We start from the raw sequence: 19,793 nt of genomic DNA on the forward strand, positions 1-19,793 counted from the left end.
CTGCTCGAGAAGGGCAGAGAGTGCCTACGATCGCATGAGAGCTTGGAGCCCAGGAATGGTAAACATGGCCAGGCTGCCAAATCTCACTCTAAATATATTCAGTGATCTCATGTTTTCACATGCAGCGGGATAAAAAGAGGCATTTTTATTCATCTTGGATGACAGCATCTTGCGCTTCTAGGGTGCCTCACGAAGTATTAGTTCCACTAAGAGCTACAGTCAATATTTTAACCACCACAACAGGCACAGGACATGCACCGAAAGATCAGCATTGGTCTTGTTTACCTCTGTGCAAGCGGGACCCTCAAATACATTCCCGAGTGTGGGCAGCAGGCCCTCCCACCACGGCCACAGGGAAAGTCTCTGGTCAAAGGTCCAGAGGGAGGCCGGGGAGCCGGGGGAGGCTGGGAGGGAGCAGCGCATATTCTGGGGTGATTAACGGTTTGGTTTTGGCCTCTTCATCCACACGGGCCTCATCTGTTACTCGTTTTCTCTTTGGCCAAAGCGACCGCATCCAATGTCCCGAAGGAGAAGGCTGGAAATTTTTCTGAAGGCCCTTTCAGGTGAAGCCCAGTGAAAGGGCAAGTGAAGCTTCCTTCCTTTTATGGCCGTATCTCACAAGCGGGTTGGGGGGGGGGGGGGGCGGGAGAGAAAAGGAGGGAGGGAGGGGGGAGGCAGGGAGGGAAGGAGGAAATACCTCAGTTCCCCTGACATTTGTTAGGTCTATGTTTCTCAGCCCTGAGGAAAACAGAGAGCTGATCCTAAAACCAGGGGCCCTCTCCATGACCCTTTGGGGGGCAGGACCAGCCAGGACCCTCAAGCCCCCCCTCCCGCAGCCTGCCTTCGCCCCTCTGGAGTCTGCGCCCCGGCCCTGCCTGTGCATAAATCAAGCAGCAGGGTAGCTCGGAAACATGACGAATACCTTGGCAGGCTCCTGCCTGAAGAGCCGGGCGGGGGAGGGGCCCTGAAGGAGCCGGCCTTGGCCGGAGGAGCGCCGCCGGCAGGCAGTGTTCCTGGAGCTGGCCCCGGGCGGACAGCCGCTGCCAGGGCGTCTTCCCTGGGGGCAGCCCCAGCGCTCCTCGCTCCAGGAGGACAGAGCTTTGGTGTCTGTCAAGGACATTATTCAGAAATTTTTGGACACTTCTGAGCCCTCGCTGTGCTCACGGAGACAGGAGGCTTGGGGAGACCCGGGCCTCGGCCCCTGTCACGGCCTCAGCTCTGAAGGCTGCCGTTTGCATGGGGGGCTCTCCCAGAGGTGGCATGTGTGACCGACACGTGTGCACATTTGGGGGACCCACCCCCCACGCACCCCTCCTGAGGACCCAGCCCAGGGCACCTCCAGCCCTTGGTGGTGTGAGTTGTTAGGGTCGCTTTTTTCTGTCTCCTTGTTTCACGAGCTCCCACTTCCCTGGTCCCCTCGGGTCACTGTCAGCGTGTCAGGACCCTGCTGGATCAACTGGCAATGCCTGCTCTGCCCTCCCCACCCGGGACGGCCCAGTCAGGTCAAGCCGGAGGTCCTAGTCACCCGCTCCTGCCTCCCCTGCCCGCTGGGCCCTGCCGCCTGTCACAGGACCCGCGGCAGGGGTTCCTGGGTGTCCAGGCCCTCCCACCGGGTGCCTCAGCCATTGTGGCACATGACTCAGATCAAGCTTCAGGAAGCTTCGGTCTAGAGGTGCTTTCTGTTTTTTGTCCCTGAGAACCATGGAGAGTGTATACCAGTTGTCACAGCCAAGGGACCCCGGGGCCCTGCACGCCGTGGCGGCCTACACAGTGCTCCTTCGAGAAGAGCACCGGCCGGGGTCTGCCCAGCGGCGACAGGCTAGCACGCGTGTAACGGAAGGGCTGCCTCCCCAAAACCGTTTGCCGCGTTAAAATAGCCTCTCCTCGCCCTGGCTGGTGTGGCTCAGTGGACTGAGCGCGAGCCTGCGAACCAAAGGGTTGCCGATCAGGTCCCCAGAAGGGTCGCTTGAGGGGCAACCACACGTTGATGTTTCTCTCCCTCTCTTCCTCCCTTCTCCTCTGTCTGAAAATAGATAACATCTTAAAAAAAAAAAATCTCTCCTCTCTCCAAAACCGCCTCAACATTTAACGGCATTTTTTAATTGAAATCTTTTTTTAAGGAAAGCAGCACTCTGAGACCCTCATTGCGAGAAGACAAAACATTACCGCCACCCCTCCCCCGTGCTCCCCCGCACCCGCTCCTGACCTCAGCGACCTCGGTGTCCGCCAGTGGAGCTGCTGGTGGAGCAATTAGCTTTCCTGGGGCAGGGGCAGACCACCAAGTCAGGCCTCTGTCCAGGGGTTTCCTGTCACCAAAGCCGCATTAACGCAAATCCATTTTTCATTAGGAGAAAATAAAACTCATAAGCAACATCAACTGAAAAATGTTCTTTGAGAACAAGTTCTTTCCATTGGAAGCTAAGCACATGACAGCTGGTGACTTTTAATGGAAAGTATAATTTGCTGGGCTGAATTACTATCGAACCACTTGAGAATTTGTGTTTTTAATTTTTCCTTTTTGGAGACAGGCAGTGCTTTGGAGTCCAGAAGAGCAGATGAGGAATGGAAAGTTCTGGTCTTGTCTCTAAGTGTGGCCTTAAAAGACCTAGACGATCCTTAGCAAAATCCCGTTCCAATATGTAGGTACGCTCATTTCCTTTGCTCTGCACTTGAAGCTCGTTTAACAAGCTGCTTAGAAAACAAACGTCTCTGTCCTCCGTTTCCCTTGGGCGCCATACCAAACGGTACATGTGTACGGAAACATCTCCACTGTTCCCCATTTAACGGAAAATATCGGATACCAAGGACCCAGTGGGTGTTTGCTAGGGACTGCGTGTCTGTCTGTGTCCTCCCCAAATTCACATTCTGAAACCTGAACTCCCAACGTGAGGGCAGTTGAAAGCTGGCTTGTGGGAGATGAGCTTTAGAAGATGTCATGGGGGTGGGGCCCGCGATGAGATCGGTGCACTTTTAAGAGGAGGAAGAGACCAGGGCTCTCTCCCCTGCCACCATGTGACAAGAAGACAGTTAGTGTCTGTCACTCTTAGTGCTATCTTTTTGGACATGTCTCCTCAGGCAAGGGAAACAAAAGAAAAGACAAACAAATGACGAATCAAACAAAAAAGTTTTTGCACAGAGGAGGAAACAACAAGATGGAAAGACAACCTACTGCACGGGAGAAGGTATTCGCCAACAATACATCCACTAAGGGGTGTATCTGAAGGATATAAGGAACTCCTACAACTTAACGCCAAAAAACCCCAAACAATCTGAACAAAAAGCGGGCAGAGGAGCTGAATAGACAGTTCTCTAAAGAGGGCAGTTCGAGTCCGAGCGGTTCAGCTCCAACCCACTTTCGCCTTCAGGTGCTGCCACTTCTCCGCCTCCGCCTGCATTTTCAGTTTAGATTCTCGGTTCTCTGGCCCCACACCCTGTCTGTACAAAAACCTCGCCTCTCCCCCAGCCTCATCCAGCCCCGCGAGGCCTCAGAGTGGTGTTTGTCATGAATGCGCAGAGCTCCCCTGGCCTAGCAGGTGCTGGGGCCTGGGAGAGGCAGGGACCAGCTGCGTTTGCTGCTCCGGGTTCTGCTTTTGCAGTGCGGCTGTCAGCCCTGGGGCAGGCCCAGCCTGGCGCAGCCACTGCGCGAAAAGAGTTTTCATTTGCATGTTGACGGCCTGTGCATTTCTTCAGCTAGAAGCTGTTATTAGCAAGAATAATCAAAGCAGGACGTTGCTGGGTTGTTCCTTCTTGGAGTCACCTAATGCATCACAACATTATTCCCCAGGCCTTTGTGCCGCTGGCGCTGGGCACCAAAACTGCAGGTTACGCCCGGGCCGCAGGCGCAGGAAAGAGTTTGGATCCTGGCTCCACCCTCGCCGGGGGACTAGGCAGATTCCTTAGCCTCTCTGACTCTTCCCGTTGGAATTTGGGGAACGACGTCCCTTCCTCCTCAGGTTGTTATGGGAACCAGTGCGATGTCTGTGTAAGATGAGTAAGATTATAACCAAGGCATCAGTGATTATATGATGAATCAAACAAACTGCGAAGTTTTTGAACAATACATTGGGAACCTACAACAGCGTCTGTAGGGACCCAGTGAGGAGACAGAGAACAGGACCAGGGACGGGCAGGGACGAGCTGCGTAGTCACCTTGGTGTGGGCTGGCTGTGTCCTCCAGGTGCAAGGACAGGGCGAGGGGGAGGCAGTTGCACCCGAACAGGGACATGTGTCCTTTCTTCCCAGCACCCTCCCTCGCCTGACCTGCACTGCAAGAGGACACACGCCTGCCCCGTGCAGGGGACCGCTCCCTGGGCATCGGCGCTGCTCCTCTGCGGCCGCATCCCCATGGGACTGTGAGAGCTTCGGGAGGCGATCATGCGCCGTGCCGGGACCTGCAAAGGGCAGGCGCTTAGCACGTGCTGGTTTTTACTGGATGTGCCCAAGTTCCTACTTGCTTAGCATAAAAGAAGAAAGTCTCTGTCCTAGACTGGCTTGCTGGCCAACAGGTGGATAATGAAGACGTTGCAAGGACACCGGCCAGGGCTCCAGGGGCTGCCTTGCATGCGCCCCACAGAGGCGCGCAGGCCACATTCTTACAGCGACCGTGAGGCTCAGGGCAGGCGGCGGAGCGGCGAGCAGAGCAGGACTCTTGTTGGGCGGCTGTTTACCAGATACCATAGCAGCACGTCTTGCCCAGGCTGTGTGCAGAGAGGCTGCCTCGGCCCGGTCAGGGAGGCTGGAGACGTTTGAGGGCACCAGCCCAATCATTCTAAGACGCTCCAAAACACGAGCAACGGGGGATACAACTCGGCTGGGACAGCTGCGAGCATCCAGCGTCTCTGAAGGAGTTGGTTCTGTGAACCAAGGGAGAACCGCGTCCGGGGGGCAGAGGGCTGTGGACCCGCACGGCCCTGCGACCAGGGGCGGCCGTTGGTCCCCGCTGACAAAGGGGCCAAAAGGGGCCCGCGTCCCATTTACCCAAGTAAAGGGGCAGGACATTCCCTTTCAAGCAGAATTGCTGTTGACGGGGGTGGGAGGGGTGGGGGAAGGCCCAAGGATGCAGGTGGCCCGGCCGCTCAGCCCACGGTTGAGGGTGCAGCCTGGCCAGGGCTCCCTGGTCCAGACAGCACACCCACCCCTGGTTTGGGGGGATTACACCTTTATGGCTTATGGGGGATGCAGTTCCTCTTTAATACAAAACACACAAGGAACCAGTGCTTCTCTTGAGATCCTTCGTGCCACCTGGTTGTACTTTTAAAAATGAATGTACCTGGGGCACAAGCAGAAATCGTGAGATTTCTCTGTGAAGTATTTTTTTGCAGCTATGTTGTTCCTTACCCATGCACCTAAGTCTTCAAGGCAGCCTGGTTTCCCCTTTCTTCTTCGTTTTCCCTCTCTATCCCTCCTATTTCCTTTTTCTTCTCTTAAAAAAGAGACGATGATGACTATTTTTACACAGGGAGTCCGGAAGGAAGGCTCCGCCAGGGCTGGCTTAGTACTAGCCGAGGGACCAGGGCTCTTCCCACCTCCCCTGCTCTGGGAGAAGCCCCGGGCCCAGGCCAGCTGCTCTTTTGGCCACAGAACACGGGAGCCTCAGTTTCAGGTATGACATTGTAACACGGGGGCCAGCAAAGAAAATGAGGGCAGAAAACCAGTCACGAGACTGTAGGGAGGGGGAGGGGGTCCGGGGTGAACTGCAGTGAATGGCCCTGCCTCAGGCATTCAAATAGAGAACATTTTCTTCTTATTGCTTCACAATATAAATACATTATTGCAAGCAGTTGCAAGTTATTGCGCCCACCTTGCAGCAGTCAGCGGTGAGCGGCGGGGAGGACAGGCAGACGGGTGAGGAGGGCTTCCTGGGCCCCCGCCTCTCTGTTATCACAGTGGCTGGGGACCTTGCTGCTGCTGCCCGGCCCCGGGCTTCACCTCCTCGCCTAGCTCGCACACCTCCCAAGAGTCGCGGTGATGTCTCCTTTCCTGCCCTCCAACCACACAGCGCACAGGGTCACGTTCCAATGGCAGCCACCCCGCCCACGGGGACGAGAGGCAGTACGCATTCTCCAGTGCTTCCTTCCAATCCAGTTTCTAGCTTCCAGGGGTCCTCCCAGTGTGGTCCGTGAACCAGAGCATCAACATTAGCTGGGGCCTTACGAGGAATGCACCCATTTAGGCCCCACCGCAAACCTGCTGATCAGCCACTCTGGGGTGGGACCCGGCCACTTGGGTCTCAGCAAGCTCTCCAGGGGACCCTTGTGCCCTCTGATGTTTGAAAACCTCTGTCCTCGTCTCTGCAGTGTTTAGAGACCAACAGTCTAAATATTGGTTTTCAATTCTGGCTACGCTTTCTTTCACCTCATCTGGGGAACTTTAAAAAAAATTGTTAATGGCTGGATCCTACCCTCCCCCCTGCCCAAATCCTTATATAATCGGTCTGGTGTGCAGCCTGGACTTCGGGATTTTTAAAAGCTCCCTCGATGATTCTACATTGCAGCCAAGACTGAGAACCACTGATCTAAATAAATATGGAGACAATTATACTGTAAATGATGAAGCAGAAATCCAAAAGTGAGACATAGGAAAAAAAGTCTTCTTTACTGCTTCAAAACACACAGCTCACTATCATGAAACATCGTTGTCATTTCATATATTCCCTTAACTGTCCTTTCCCCTTTCCTGTGGGTTCAGATGGAGGGAGGAGGTAAAAGCAGCTGAAACTGTAACAGGGACAATCACATCACGTCAGGCCGGAAGAATGGGCCCCTTGGAAAGTCCCTTTGATGCAGAGGGTCCTCCCACCACCAGGCAGCTCGAAGGACCAAAGGCCAAAGGCACGCTTGGGCTTTTCAGCCAGTGCGGAAAGGGAATAGAAGCCTCCTCCCAATGAGGGAAAACCACGAAACCAGAAATGCGTCTTCTTTTAGGAGGGGCATCTGTTTCAACGCAGTGAAATAATGGAATCACATAATATATGTTACCCACGAGAAGCAAATTACCTGGATCTGGCATGACACACAGACCCTCATTAGGTGTATCAAGGTCTCAGGTCAAACAGCGTGAGGCCGTACTCTGGACTTTTTCTTGTCGCCTTTCCCAAAGATCCAGGGAGAGACACATGACCACGCTCAAAAGTGTAACTGCTTCTTTCTTTCAAAACAGAAGTTCTAATCCCATATTCGTGTGGTTCAGAATTGTTGAAGTACGATTTAGGTTGCCTAAGGTCCTAACCATGGCCACCATAGAACTCGGTGGTTCGTAGAGGTTCATCGATTGATTGTATTTATTGTTAATTGTTTAAGATGTAAGTAATGCAGTGAATCTCCAGGTCTCTCTTCCATGCCTAATGGAAAAGGTCCCGTTTTTACATCCAAGTCTTGAAATAGTCTCTTGCAATAAAAACAGCAACTTGCTTCTCTTTCTTCCACTTAATATGGATGCTAATAGCTCCTGCAACTAAACTGGATGAGATGCTTGGTGTTTAAATCATGTGATAACAAAGCAGTCGGCAATTGTTCCTTCTAGCTGAGCTTGGCCCCAATCAACTTCACAACGCCAGTGGGCACCGCCAGACGGGCACTGCCTGCAGGCTCTGACTTAAGCCATCCTGGGCTGGTGTTCATGAGTCATTGTTCCAAACAGGCGCCCCAGGTGGGTGACATACTGAAGAATCAGTAACAATGAATGGGTTTTTATAGGTAGCTCTTCATGTTTTTCTTGACTTGCCAGTTTGCCTATAATGAATACGATTGACTTATTTGGTTTAAGACATTAAGACACTTCTCAGCTCACATAGCAGCACTCATCTATGCAAAGACCGGGCTGCTGTTCTGTGGAAGATTCTGCCTTCATCCCTAATTCCACTGCCTGCACCTGACTCCAAGGGCAGGTCTGGAAAGTTCCAGGGGGGATAAGGACACAGCCTCCGGCACCACGGGGCCTGCTGCGTGCTGGCTGTGCTCCAGGGGCCTGAGGGCTGTGAGCCTCAGGACTCCATGGTGGGTTCTGTCAGCGTGTACCTTTTAGAGACGAGGGACCGGGGAAAGGCGGTTCAGCCTCCTCCTCCAGGCCCCACGGCTAGTGAGGGAGCCAGCACTGGATGGCTTCATCCTGAAGCCACGCGCACACACGATGTCCACACATGGCAGCTGCACTTGGGCACGGCCGCACCCGCGTGCATGCGGGTACTGTGTTTCCCAGCCTTGCCCGAGCTGGGCTCGTCCAGCTGTTTTTCACCAGTTTGACAGCTCTCTGACAATTTTCCCAAGACCCCTGTTTGTCAAGAGGGCACATCCTTGTTCTGGGAGAGAGGACAGCTGAACCAGAAGCTTCTTCTTGTCTGCTGCTACTTCTTGTTGACTACTTCAGGGAGAGGATTTATGTAAAAGCTAATGATAAAAATGTTATGTTAATAAATTACCCCCATACAACCTATATTTTTAAGGTAATTTATTTCAATAGAAATATTTCAGAAAACTGTACTTAAATTCATCTTAAGTTAGTGTATGCAAACACACAGATCTCACACTCACATTTGCATATTAAGTAGAAACAAAAAGTGAGGGAGGAACCAAGTCGCACGTCACTCTAGGAGGTCATAGTGCAATTGGGTGCTTCATCATGAGCACCTTAGGTCAACTGGGGTCAAGGGTAAAAATGGCTTGTGTTTTCCTGTGTAGAGCCATCACTGGATGCTTATCCCCACAGACTCTCCTTTAGATCACATTGTGAAGGAGCCCCATCCCCCACCCTCCTGCACACCAGGCGCACACCAGGCGGCTGTGAAACAATGAATTTGTCAATAATCAAAGTGGAGAAACTAGCGGGCCAGCTCTTTCAGACCTAGTAAGTCAATGGTTATTTGGGCTACGGGAATAGTTTTAATAGGTGATATCTTCGGGGGAAACTTAGTATTTCTTATCTGGTATTTAAAGCATGGCCCGTATTTATGAAACTTTCTATTAAAAATAAAACTTTATTCCCTTAATCTCATCAGTACTTCACAGGCCAAATGACTAGACTCAAAATTTAAATTCTGCCATGACTAGCCCTCAAGGACCAGTCAGCCCTTCCTGTGGCTTTAAGAAGACCGTGTGACTTGCTTCCTCCGGAACAGACAAGCCCTTTACAACTGTGGAAAAGAGCATCTTGACTCAGTTGAGCAGCAGGAGCTGCAGGTCTTGCAATACTCACAGAGAAGCAAAACGTTCCCAAGCTTTGCTTATACTGGGTAAGCTAGTTTAGTCTCTTAACTTCCCTTTAATTTATATATTGGAGTTGTTTTCACTTTCCCGCCATAATGTCTTCGTGTAAACAGTAACTGGTAGGTTAAGTGGCTGTTCATTCTGAGTCTTATTTAGATAGAATGAACCAAACTAAATCTCATTTCTGGCTAAAGGGACTCTTATAACAAACAAGACTTCAATAGCTTTCATGAAACCCAAACAAATCTTTCTGGCCTTATCATATTCTTTTAGAGATTTTATGAAAGGCCTTGTTTAAGTGTATGCTAACCCCCGCGCCACTCCCCTCCCGCCCCCAAACCCCACATCAATGCAAAATAAACTCAGTGTGATGGACGCTCTGCTCAGTTGTTCTTAAGACTGCTCAACCTAGAGGGCGATTTGGGGTGATTTGTTTTTAATCCCCTACCTGGAAGGAGGGGAGCAGGGAGGGAACTTATCTAAAAAGACTCAGAACTGAGGACTGCAGCGATCACCTATGGTGTCTGCACGACTGTCATAGACGGGCTCTGAGACGGAGTGAGCCAGTGGAAGGGGCAGAGCGTGCACTCCTAAACCGAGGGGTACGAGGGCAGATGGTTACTGTCTTACTAGATGCCCTAAAGTTGGTCTTTGAATGGGTAAGGCACTGACGCCCCCCACGCCCCGACAACCGGAGATACTGCTGCCATGCAGTTGCCTTCAAGAAGCTTAAGAGTCTGCATGCACATATCTCTTTCATTAGAACGCTCTAAATGGGGGGGGGGGGGAGGAAAGTTGCTTAAGACACAAGCCATTTGTCAGGGAACAAAAGCGAAAAGTACTGCAATCATTTTGAAAAGGTTGACTTCACGTGGAAAATGACCATCACTGTGATTTAAGTAACAGTGTATGTCAAGGTTTAGGAAAAAAACCCAGAATACCACTCTGGCTGTAGCCTTTGAGAGGAAAAACACAAAAGAACAGAGAGAGAGACCATGAAAGCAAACCCTGGGCAGGCTCCGAGGAAGCCAGGCAAGCCTCATCGCCTGCTTCGCGCTGCTGGCCACGCTTCGGCAGCGCTGTTTGTGAATCTCCCACCAGGGCGTGGGTTAACTCCTCTCCATTTCCAAAAAGGGATCCAATCATTTCAAAGCCTTTGAAGCAAAGAGTTTTAGTAAATGTTATCTTCTGTTAAGCAACACCAGTACCCCTTGTTTGCAGAAGATAACACGGTGTTTTAAAAACTGGCTGTAAAGGAATGTGCTTCAAAGAAACAGGAAGAAAGTCAGTAGTGGATACATTCTCTATAAAAGTTAATGGATTAAATCTACCATCATTATTGATTTCCAATCAATATGATGCCCTACAGTTTTGTTTTCAGCAGTAAAGGCATATAGGTTACAGATTTAACCTGAAAAAGGAAAGAAATAAAAGAGAATTCTGCTTAAGTCATTTGGCCAGGTAAGATCTAGTAACCCCCCGTCCCCAGACTAGGCTGTTCTCAGACGGCCCCTGTTCCAGCTTGCCTACAGAGAGTGTACACGAGATGCTGTAAACATTTTTTCCTTCCGTAACAGTAGTGCTCCTTGGTCTCCTTTGTAAATCTTCCAGAAGGGGGATAAAGCCACTTATAAAACCTTTGCAGCTCTAAACACCCTACCTCTTCCCGTACAGAAAAATCGACTATCCAGACAGTCTGTACAGAGGGCGGTACAACAGCCTGTGGCGTTTTCCATACAGAGAAAACCTCATCATTGAAGTACGTGCCTGGGGAGAAAACATACTCCAACCGAAATGGTCTGGATTCCTTTTTGTAATGTTCACACAAACAATAGTTACACAGTGAAGAAAATGAAACAGGAGGGTGTGCTCCATGAGTTCTCTTTCATTTTTTACATTTTGGAGGTTGCAGTAAAAAAAGAACAAACAAAACAAACCTCCAGAAAGATAAGCACAGCCCGAACACAGAGGGAGCATGAGACCAAAAACAGGGCTCCAGAAGGTCGTGGTGCAGTTGTTTTCATAGCTATAGGACATGAACGATAAGCTGCTGTGTCTCCACTGCACTTCGGCTGGTTTACTTGCTACTGCACCTGGCCATGGAGTGTGCTGGCCATTGTGCTTATCCCACACCAGCTGAAATGCATCGTTTCTCTGAGTGCTTGGCTAGGAGAGAAGCAAATGAACTAGATGTTGATGAGAACTGCAAGCTTCTGAGTGGGCCCAATAAGAGGGAAATAAATTCATCACCCCACTAATAAACTACCTAAATATTTAACATATTCTGGTGACAGATTTTCTTTGCTTGAAGTATTACTAGGTATCATCTGGTGAGTTAAGAGATAAAAAAAATTCACCTACGCTATTTTAACTCACTTCTCTCAGTGGTTTCCCTTTGCTTCAAATGCTAGAACAATCTTAAAAAGCAATGACTCATCTTTTGAATGGACGAATCTGAAGTCAAAGGAACAGCGGTGACTTCTGGGCAGTCACGCGGAGTTGCAGGCCGTCGGGGGCCGCAGTTCCGCACACGGACCATCCGCCAAGCGCGAGCACCGTCCTCGGTCGCGCAGGCGTCACCGGCGGTCAGGGCCGCGCTCCCGCTTTGGCAGAACCGCGGCGCGTCAGGCCCTGAGGTCGGGGCGCAGGCCTCCACAGCTGCGGCCAACCGACGGCGCACCCGCTTGAGCGTATTCATGACACACACACACACACAACAATAATGAAAAATCCACAGGGTTCTCATCCACAGTATTTTTTAAAAAGCACATACACTGTTAAAAATACTTGTTTCTGAAGCGCAATAAACAAAGTAAGAAATTTTAAAAAAATGCGGAACAAAAATAAGATGTGCAAGGTCTACCCAGTAATACTGCTGGCTCCGCGGAGGGGTCTCTGTCCCCGGCGTGGGTGGGCGTCAGGAGGCCACTCGCTGAGCGGCCACTCGGGGGCGGCAGCACTGCGCCCCTCCACCCGCGTCACCTCCCACAAAACCAGAAACAATGGCATTTCCAACTGTGCCATCTGAGAAAAACACTTGAACTCTTAATATCCTTTCAAAACAGGAATCTGAATTAAAAAAAAAAACACCTTAGCACTCAGAAGAAAGCTCTTCTACTTCCCTTTGGATAGATTTTTAGCTCATTATTCTGGGGGCAATATTTTCTATTTAAATTTCATGAATTCATGAGTGAAATACTTATGATAAAAACGTGTAACATTTTCTAATACAAATGTGAGAAATTTCATGTGAAGCACAAAGTAACAGAGGCCTTCTAGAAAATCAGTCAGAAAGCATTTCTCACTCTGCACCAGTGTTACGAGTTTGAGTTTGTAACATCAAACGTGTAGCCTTTGTTCAAATGCCACTTTTTGTTAAAACTCTAAGGCTTCTTACCTTCAATCTTTGTGGGGTTTTTTGTTTTTTGTAATTCAACATTTATTTTGGAAATTAAATGCATTATGCATAGAAAAGCCCTCACAAAACTGCTTGGTCAACTATTGACAAAATATGGTTTCATGCGCTAAGTTTTCAGGAAATCGTTTTTGCAATAAATGGAAATTGTATAAGAAGGAGAGTTTCGATAGTTTAAATGCCCAGAATCTCAAGCTTCCATATTTTTCCCTTTTAAAATTATTTTGTATGCCTTATAATAAAATACATACATACGTGGAATCTCTTTTAAACAAATGTGATCTTGAATCTCACATTGAACAAAAATATTTAAAAAAAAACACCTGGCATTGTGCACAAGAAATGATATAAAAGAAAATATCAATTTATCACCTTGATGATAAAAATCACCTGTGACTGGTAGAAGAGCAAACACAACTAAAATGAAAAAAAAGTAATTACTGCAAAACCTCAGGGATTACATTCTCCACTAAGCAGATCTGTGGTCCAACAATGAATTCATATAGAAAGCTACATTTAAAGCCAGTTAAAAACAACCATGTTTTCTGGAGCCCACTTGAAAAAAAGCATCTGGCATGTGAACACTCAGCCTTTGTACCTCCTGCAGGAAGTCATGTTCCCCATACAGTACTAAATTTCAGAAGTTTAGTGTTTAAAAATATCTTCCCTCATCCAAAACCAAACAAAGACCCTCCCAACGTCCCAAACAAAGTCCCAGCGACTCACATGACAACATTTCTGATCCCTAGGCGCTCGCTGTGGGGGCGCGAGGGAGGCCCCAGGCTAGGGGAGGCTGCTGCCAGCCGAGCCCTGCCCGCTGGAGGGTCTGCGCCTTGGTTCAGAACCAGCTCCTGACGTAACCCATTGGGAAGATGTTTTTCTTTTTAAAGTGTATCTAAAAAAGGCGATCCCCGCCCCCTCCAAAATTAGTACAAAGTTAAAAGAAATGCAAATTAACTACAATCTATTCCAAGCACAGCACCGCCAAAAGATTCACACACACTATTTGGTGTTGCATGGTGGTTTTCCTTTCATTCTTTTAAGGCAGTGGTTTCCACAGGTCAGTCCCGAGATAAGAAGCATGGTCCATGGCAGTTTGTTCTGCAACTCCAATTGGTTCTCCGGGAATGTCCTGCTTCATTCCCTGAAGTTAGTGCTGTTTTGGTTCAGAACTCTGAGGCTGCACTGGGAGCTCCGGGCTCTCCCTGGCCCAGGGCTGGTTTTCAACCCACGCTCGCCCCACAGGTCCCCGCTCTCACTGGGAACAACAGTTCACCTCTCTTCTTTCTGAGGCTTTTACTCAAAAGTCATCAAGTTTGTAGGAACCTATAAAATATACGGTAAGCATTACAAAGTGATAGTATTTATTTATATTGAAACATTTAAAATCTTTTCAATTACAACCAACATTCAATATTATGTTAGTTTTAGTTGTACAGTCCCATGATTCAACCTTTATATAACTTACGAAGCGCCCTGACTGGTGCGGCTCAGTGGGTTGGGTGTCATCCCACAGACAGAAGGGTCACGGGTTTGACTCCCGGCCAGGGCATATGCCTGCGTTGTGGGCCAGGTTTCTGACTGGGGACATTCGGGAGGCAACTGACCGATGTTCCTCACAATCTCTTCCTCCCTCCCTTGCCCTCTCTCTGATGAGTCTAGTACCCACCTGGCACCACACATAGCTACTACAATATTACTAACTATACTTTCCATGACTATTTTGTAACTACCAATTTGTACTTCTTTATCCTTTTACCTTTTTTGCCCAACTACTCTCCTCTTTGGCAACCACCATTCTGGTCTCTGTGTCTATGAGTCTGTTTTGTTTTTTAGATTCCACATGTAAGTGAAATCATCTGGCATTTGTCTTTCCCTGCCTGACTCTCTTCACTTAGGACAATACCCGGCAGTTCCATCCACAAACTGACAGTATTTAAAAGTTGTTTTTCAAAGTCCTATTTCTTATCTTTTTTGTCATTTTAAGTGAGCCCAAATATTAAAATCTTCCTGACCTAAAGTATCTTAAAAAAAAAATTAGCCCTAGCTGGTGTGGCTCAGTGGACTGAGCGCTGGCCTGTGAACCAAAGGGTTGCTGGTTTGATTCCCAGTGTAGGGCACATGCCTGGGTTGCAGGCTAGGTCTCCAGCAGAGGATGCACAAAATGCAACCACACATTGATGTTTCTCTCTCCCTCTCTCTCCCTCCTTTCCTCTCTCTAAAAATAAATACAATCTTAAAAAAAAAATAAAAAAAAAATTAAATTTATCAGGGTGATACTGGTTAATAAGCCTATAAGGTTTCAAGTGTACAATTCTATAATATTATCATCTGTACATTGCACTGTGTTTACCATCACAAATCAAATCTGTCACCATATTTGACCCCCTTAAAATATTAAAAAACATTTTTTAAGTTTATTTTTTTGTATGTTTTCCCCTTACCATTTATCCCCCTTGAACTGTCTTCTACCTCCACCCACTGCACCTCCCCCTGCAATCACAAAATATCTTGTCAAAAAAGGAATGTGATAGAAGGTCCTGTAATCATTTATGAGTAATCAATACAATATGCTAAAACATTTTTGGAGGAAAAGTACTGAGATGAATAAATATTCTCTTTCTAGTGAACTGGAGTCTGGGTGGGAGGAAGGGCAAGGTCAGCGTTGTTCCCATCTAACACGAGGGCCCAGCAGATGCTCGCTGAGTGAGCGAGCAAGTACGGCTCTTCGTAGGGTGAGAGTTCAGACAAACAAAAGCTTGTTGGTCTTTATTTTCTCATCTGTGAGTATCTGAATTCCTACATGCCCCAATTTTCAAATCCAGAACAGATAATTTTATAACAAACATTACTAAAATTTGTGAAATCACGAACTTAAGTATGAAGGAATAAAATTCATTGTTAGATGATCTGATGAGATACTTCATGACTCCGAAAAATCAATAGGTTACCCGTTATACAACAATGTACTGCTTATAGATGGTATCAAATGCAATTTAACTTCTTCCAAGTTCAAAATTCAACAGTGATTCTTTGATACATAAATATATTTTATTTTTTGAAATTATTTGATGAGTTCTCTAGTCAAGGACTAAGAGAGGGTTTCGCCATTTTTAAAAAAATGCCCTTATTTTTTACTACCAAATTTCCACAGCTGTGTTAGTAGATACTCATACATCAGTGGTCATTTCTGTCTTTTAAAAGTTTAAAAGCGCTGGGCAGGTGGCTCAGTTGGTTGGAGCGTTGGCCTATACACCGAAAGGTTGTGGGTTTGAGCCCTGGATGGGGTGGGCATGGGAGGCAACCAACTGATGTTTCCCTCTCACGTTGATGTTTCTCTCTCTCCCCCTCTAAAATTAATAAACATATACTCGGGTGAGGATTAAAAAAGAAGCAAACAGCTCTCACTCTTCAGCAATCTTTATTTTAAAAACCTAAGATACTGAAAATAATTAACCTCCTATATGTGTTTCTGAATGAAAAATTATTCTGAATGAAAAATATGATCATAACTGATTTATAAATCAAATACAATGCAAATACTCATAAGCTTAAGTTAAAGTATAAACTCTCAGGCCTGGTTATAAGAAACCCATTATTAAAGTAAAAGTTTCATTTCCTCCAAGGTTGCCTGAACGTGGTTTAAGATGCTGTATGAGTCAGTTAGAGTCTTCTACTAAATATTCAAATTTCACACCTTCTATTTATAAATTTGGTATGACTTTGATTCTTGCAAGTATAGAAACAAACAAATGCCATTCACACACATCTGGCTGACACAGTTAAGGAAACTGAACCTCTATGCTTATATGCATACACTGCTTAGATTAATCTTGAAATCTGGCCTTTCATGTCCTTAATGGAGACTGTGAAAAGTGGTAGCAAATACTGCCGCTGGTCTTTCATATGTATCTGAAATAAAATCTGTAAACAAACAAGGCCCATTCCAACAATACTTGGCATGAAGACAGAGTTTACACCTCAGACCCACCTTTTTACTTGGTTGACCTTGTATTGGTCACTTAGCACCTTTGAGCCTTAAGTCTTCCTTTACCATAAAAAGGGGTCCTGATTTCACAGGGGGAAAAACACTTTTATAAGCTTTATAAACTTACATAGTAAATTATGTTACTTACAATCAGCTACTGATAGCACTGTATTTTAGTATCTTAAGCCAATGATTCTCAAATCTATTCAACTAAAAACTAGTCTAAAAAAGTCTACAGAAATATCCGTAACTATAGTTATGCTACTTTATGTCTGTTCAACCAATTCATGGTTCAACTTTAAATCCGCCAACAGCGCTTGGGGATAACAACACTATGGATTTATTCTTTGCAGCTGAAAAGTCTTTTCTCAGTAAAATATAAACAAATCCAAGTGGTTCTGGGTTTCACAGCAACCACAGAAATGCATGTCAGGTCATCTGCAGAACAAAGACGAATCAAAATGAGCTTTATCAGCGCGAAGCGCCCCTTCCTTCCCTCCCTCCAGGACCGCATGCCCTTGCCGCTCTCTATACCCTGCCAGCACGAGTGGCGTTCTCCTGTTCTGAATGCCTTGAGCCCACTGCAGCGCCAGGGTCTCTGCACTCTGTCCCCTCTGCGGGAACTCTGGTCCCCTAGTTTTCATGCCGCAGCTCCTTCTCGTCTTTCACATCAATGTCATCTCCCTAGGGAAACCTCTGCTGCTCACTCCTATTGATTTCAAGTTGTCTCTACTCCCATCAATCTTTATCACATAATTCTGTTTTGTTTTCTTGTATAGTTTTCACTATTTGAAACTTTGTTATTTGTTCATTTGTTTATTGCCCATCTTCCTAACATATAGAATTCAAGTCTTGCTAAATGCTGTCAACAAGAAAAAGAACAAAACCACTCACCCGCTGCTCTTGGGACATTAATCTACTTCTCACTGGAGCTCCTAAACACGTGCCCAAGTTACGGACTATTTGAGGATTAAGAGAAATGCTCACCTGTTGTTTGTTACTTTGGCAGGCGGCACTCAAATGCTTGAACCACAGCATTGCATTCATCCTATTGCCAGCTTGAAACTTGTATGAATTTCCTGAAATTATCAAAAACAAGGGTGAAATAATAATAATTCTGCCACCTCTGAAGGAGCAAAATAAAGCGAGCCTCGAGTTCTTAGTTTCAGAGTGCTAACACCCAGCTGCCTGCCACCAAGAGTCTCTCAGCCACATTCCTGTGGCCTCCCTCACGCAAGTCACTGCTTTGCTGTCTGTGAACCGGAAGAGAAGTAATTCTGTCTCCTTCAGTGTTGTTTAAAGTATATCTCAATAAAATTGGCTTCTCTGGATTTGTATGTGTATTAATGGTGTTTTTACTTAAAGCACCAGAGTACCCTAAAAGCAGATTATCTGTTGACAGGAAATACATTCTGAATATGCCAAGGTCGAGATACAACCACACAGCCCACAAAAGCCCACAAAACATTTCTGCTGTGCGCTGCGGAGGGAAGAGCTGGGGCAGGTAAGAGGGGAGCTCCTTGCTGGCTCCCCCTGGGGCGCCCCTCAGCAGCCGGCAGTGTTAGGAGGGCAGAGCAGCTGTCGTGTTAGGATCTGTTCCTTCTGTTCTTGTCAGTACTACTTTTATTTTTATTAAACATACTGGGGTGACACTGGTTAATAGGATCATGTAGGTTTCAAGTGTACAATACGTGATCCGTATGTTGCACTGTGTGCCCACTGCTCAAAGTCAGAGCATCTTCCATCACCATATATTAGGCCCTTTCTACCCCCCACTTCTCCCACCCCCTTCCCTCTGGCAACCACCACATTGCTGTCTGTGTCCAAGCCTTTCAGTTTTATACCCTGCATATGACTGAAATCGTACAGTTCTTAGCTTTTTCTGACTTATTTCACTTAGCATGATTTCTCAAGGTTCACCCATGTTGTTCCAAAAGGCAGAATTTTGTCTTTTCTTACGGCTGAGTACTATCCCATCGTGGGGGGGGGGGGGAATGCACCACCTCTTCTTCATCTAACCCTCTATCGAAGGCTCTGTGCTGGTGACCGCCTGAGGCCTCCCCTCACGCACGAGCAGGGGCAGGAGGTACAGGTGATTCTACGCGGCCACCCTCCAACTCGTTACATCCACTTTAAAAACTCGCAAGATCGACAGCCAATTATTTTATTCATAAACGTCTCTATGTCATAAGCGAAGTATTATAATTTAAATTATACTTCTTTGGACAGTGCTTCAAGTCAAACGATTAACTTGATTAAAAATAATGGCATAAAGATAATTTACAGGAAAAGCTCTGCCACATTCACAGCCTAACAATTTAATTCAGAGGATAAATGAAGGCATACTGTGTACATGGCAAAGCACTGAGATTTTAAAGCCAACAGTGGCCAACAGACTCTCAAAATTCCTCCTTCCCTCCCTGGTTTTTAGCTCTCTAGGGATTACCTGGACTTTTAATTTCAAGCTTATGCCCCCTGCAGCAAAGAAAATAAGCTGATTAAGTAAGCAATTAATAAACATTAATTGATAACTAAAATATTGATATTACTACTATACATTATGTGAACTATTTCCCAAGAGACAAAACCACACCAGGCTTCCCCCAGTGAACCAGCGACCCAGTCACACCGGGCTTTGGCTCGCTGGAAGTCACGGATAGGCAGCCCCTGACCCCTGGCGGTTCTCAGGATTCACCTTTCTCAGAGTCAGTCAGCAGGAAGAGGTCAGGGTGCTCTGGGTCATCCGCCATCATCACCATCCATCCTACCACAGACACGTTCTTATTTGACGTTGACTTGAACTGAGAGGTAAAAAGATGATTAATGGTTATCTCGATGGCTCATCCTAAGCAGAATTTAAGTGTCAGGGAGCATGCGGTCAGTTTCTCTCGGTGAGAGTCGAGGTCTGTGCCTTCTTGCTGGTCAGGTGTGCTCAGGGCCCATCACTACTAAACCCCGCCCAGGCACGCCCTCTCGAGAGGGTCCCTGATTTCCAGGTCTTTCCCAGCTTCAACTCCTCACCAACATCTGAGTGTTTTTTAACGTTACACTTTAGTAATGAAGAAAGATTATAAAAGAATAGAAAAAATGAGATTGTTTCATTCATGAACAAAATAAAAGACATTAAATATTAGCAAACTGAATCCAGCAGTGTATAAAAAAGCTGATACATGATGACCAAACCGCATTT

General features: G+C 47.1%; 1 protein-coding gene across 4 annotated transcripts in view; it reads right to left on the reverse strand.

Moving 5' to 3' along the window:
* Positions 1–11,956: 11,956 nt before the first annotated feature.
* RALGPS2 (Ral GEF with PH domain and SH3 binding motif 2) overlaps positions 11,957–19,793 on the reverse strand; it is a 94,944-nt gene continuing 87,107 nt past the window's right edge. For 2 of the 4 annotated variants that reach the window (XM_054587717.1, XM_054587716.1), the window contains 3 exons: positions 19,299–19,404; positions 17,591–17,682; positions 11,957–13,941 (listed from right to left, as the gene is read on the reverse strand). In XM_054587717.1, the coding sequence (XP_054443692.1) occupies positions 13,912–13,941; positions 17,591–17,682; positions 19,299–19,404 (228 nt within the window). In that variant the 3' untranslated portion in view covers positions 11,957–13,911. Of the gene's footprint in view, positions 13,942–15,059; positions 15,109–17,590; positions 17,683–19,298; positions 19,405–19,793 lie in introns of those variants that run through there. The other 2 variants (XM_054587715.1, XM_054587718.1) reach the window with 2 other exon arrangements.

The sequence above is a fragment of the Pteronotus mesoamericanus genome, unplaced genomic scaffold (assembly GCF_021234165.1).
Source record: "Pteronotus mesoamericanus isolate MK-2021 breed Mesoamerican mustached bat unplaced genomic scaffold, CSHL_Meso_final scaffold_1186, whole genome shotgun sequence".
Taxonomy (NCBI): domain Eukaryota; kingdom Metazoa; phylum Chordata; class Mammalia; order Chiroptera; family Mormoopidae; genus Pteronotus; species Pteronotus mesoamericanus.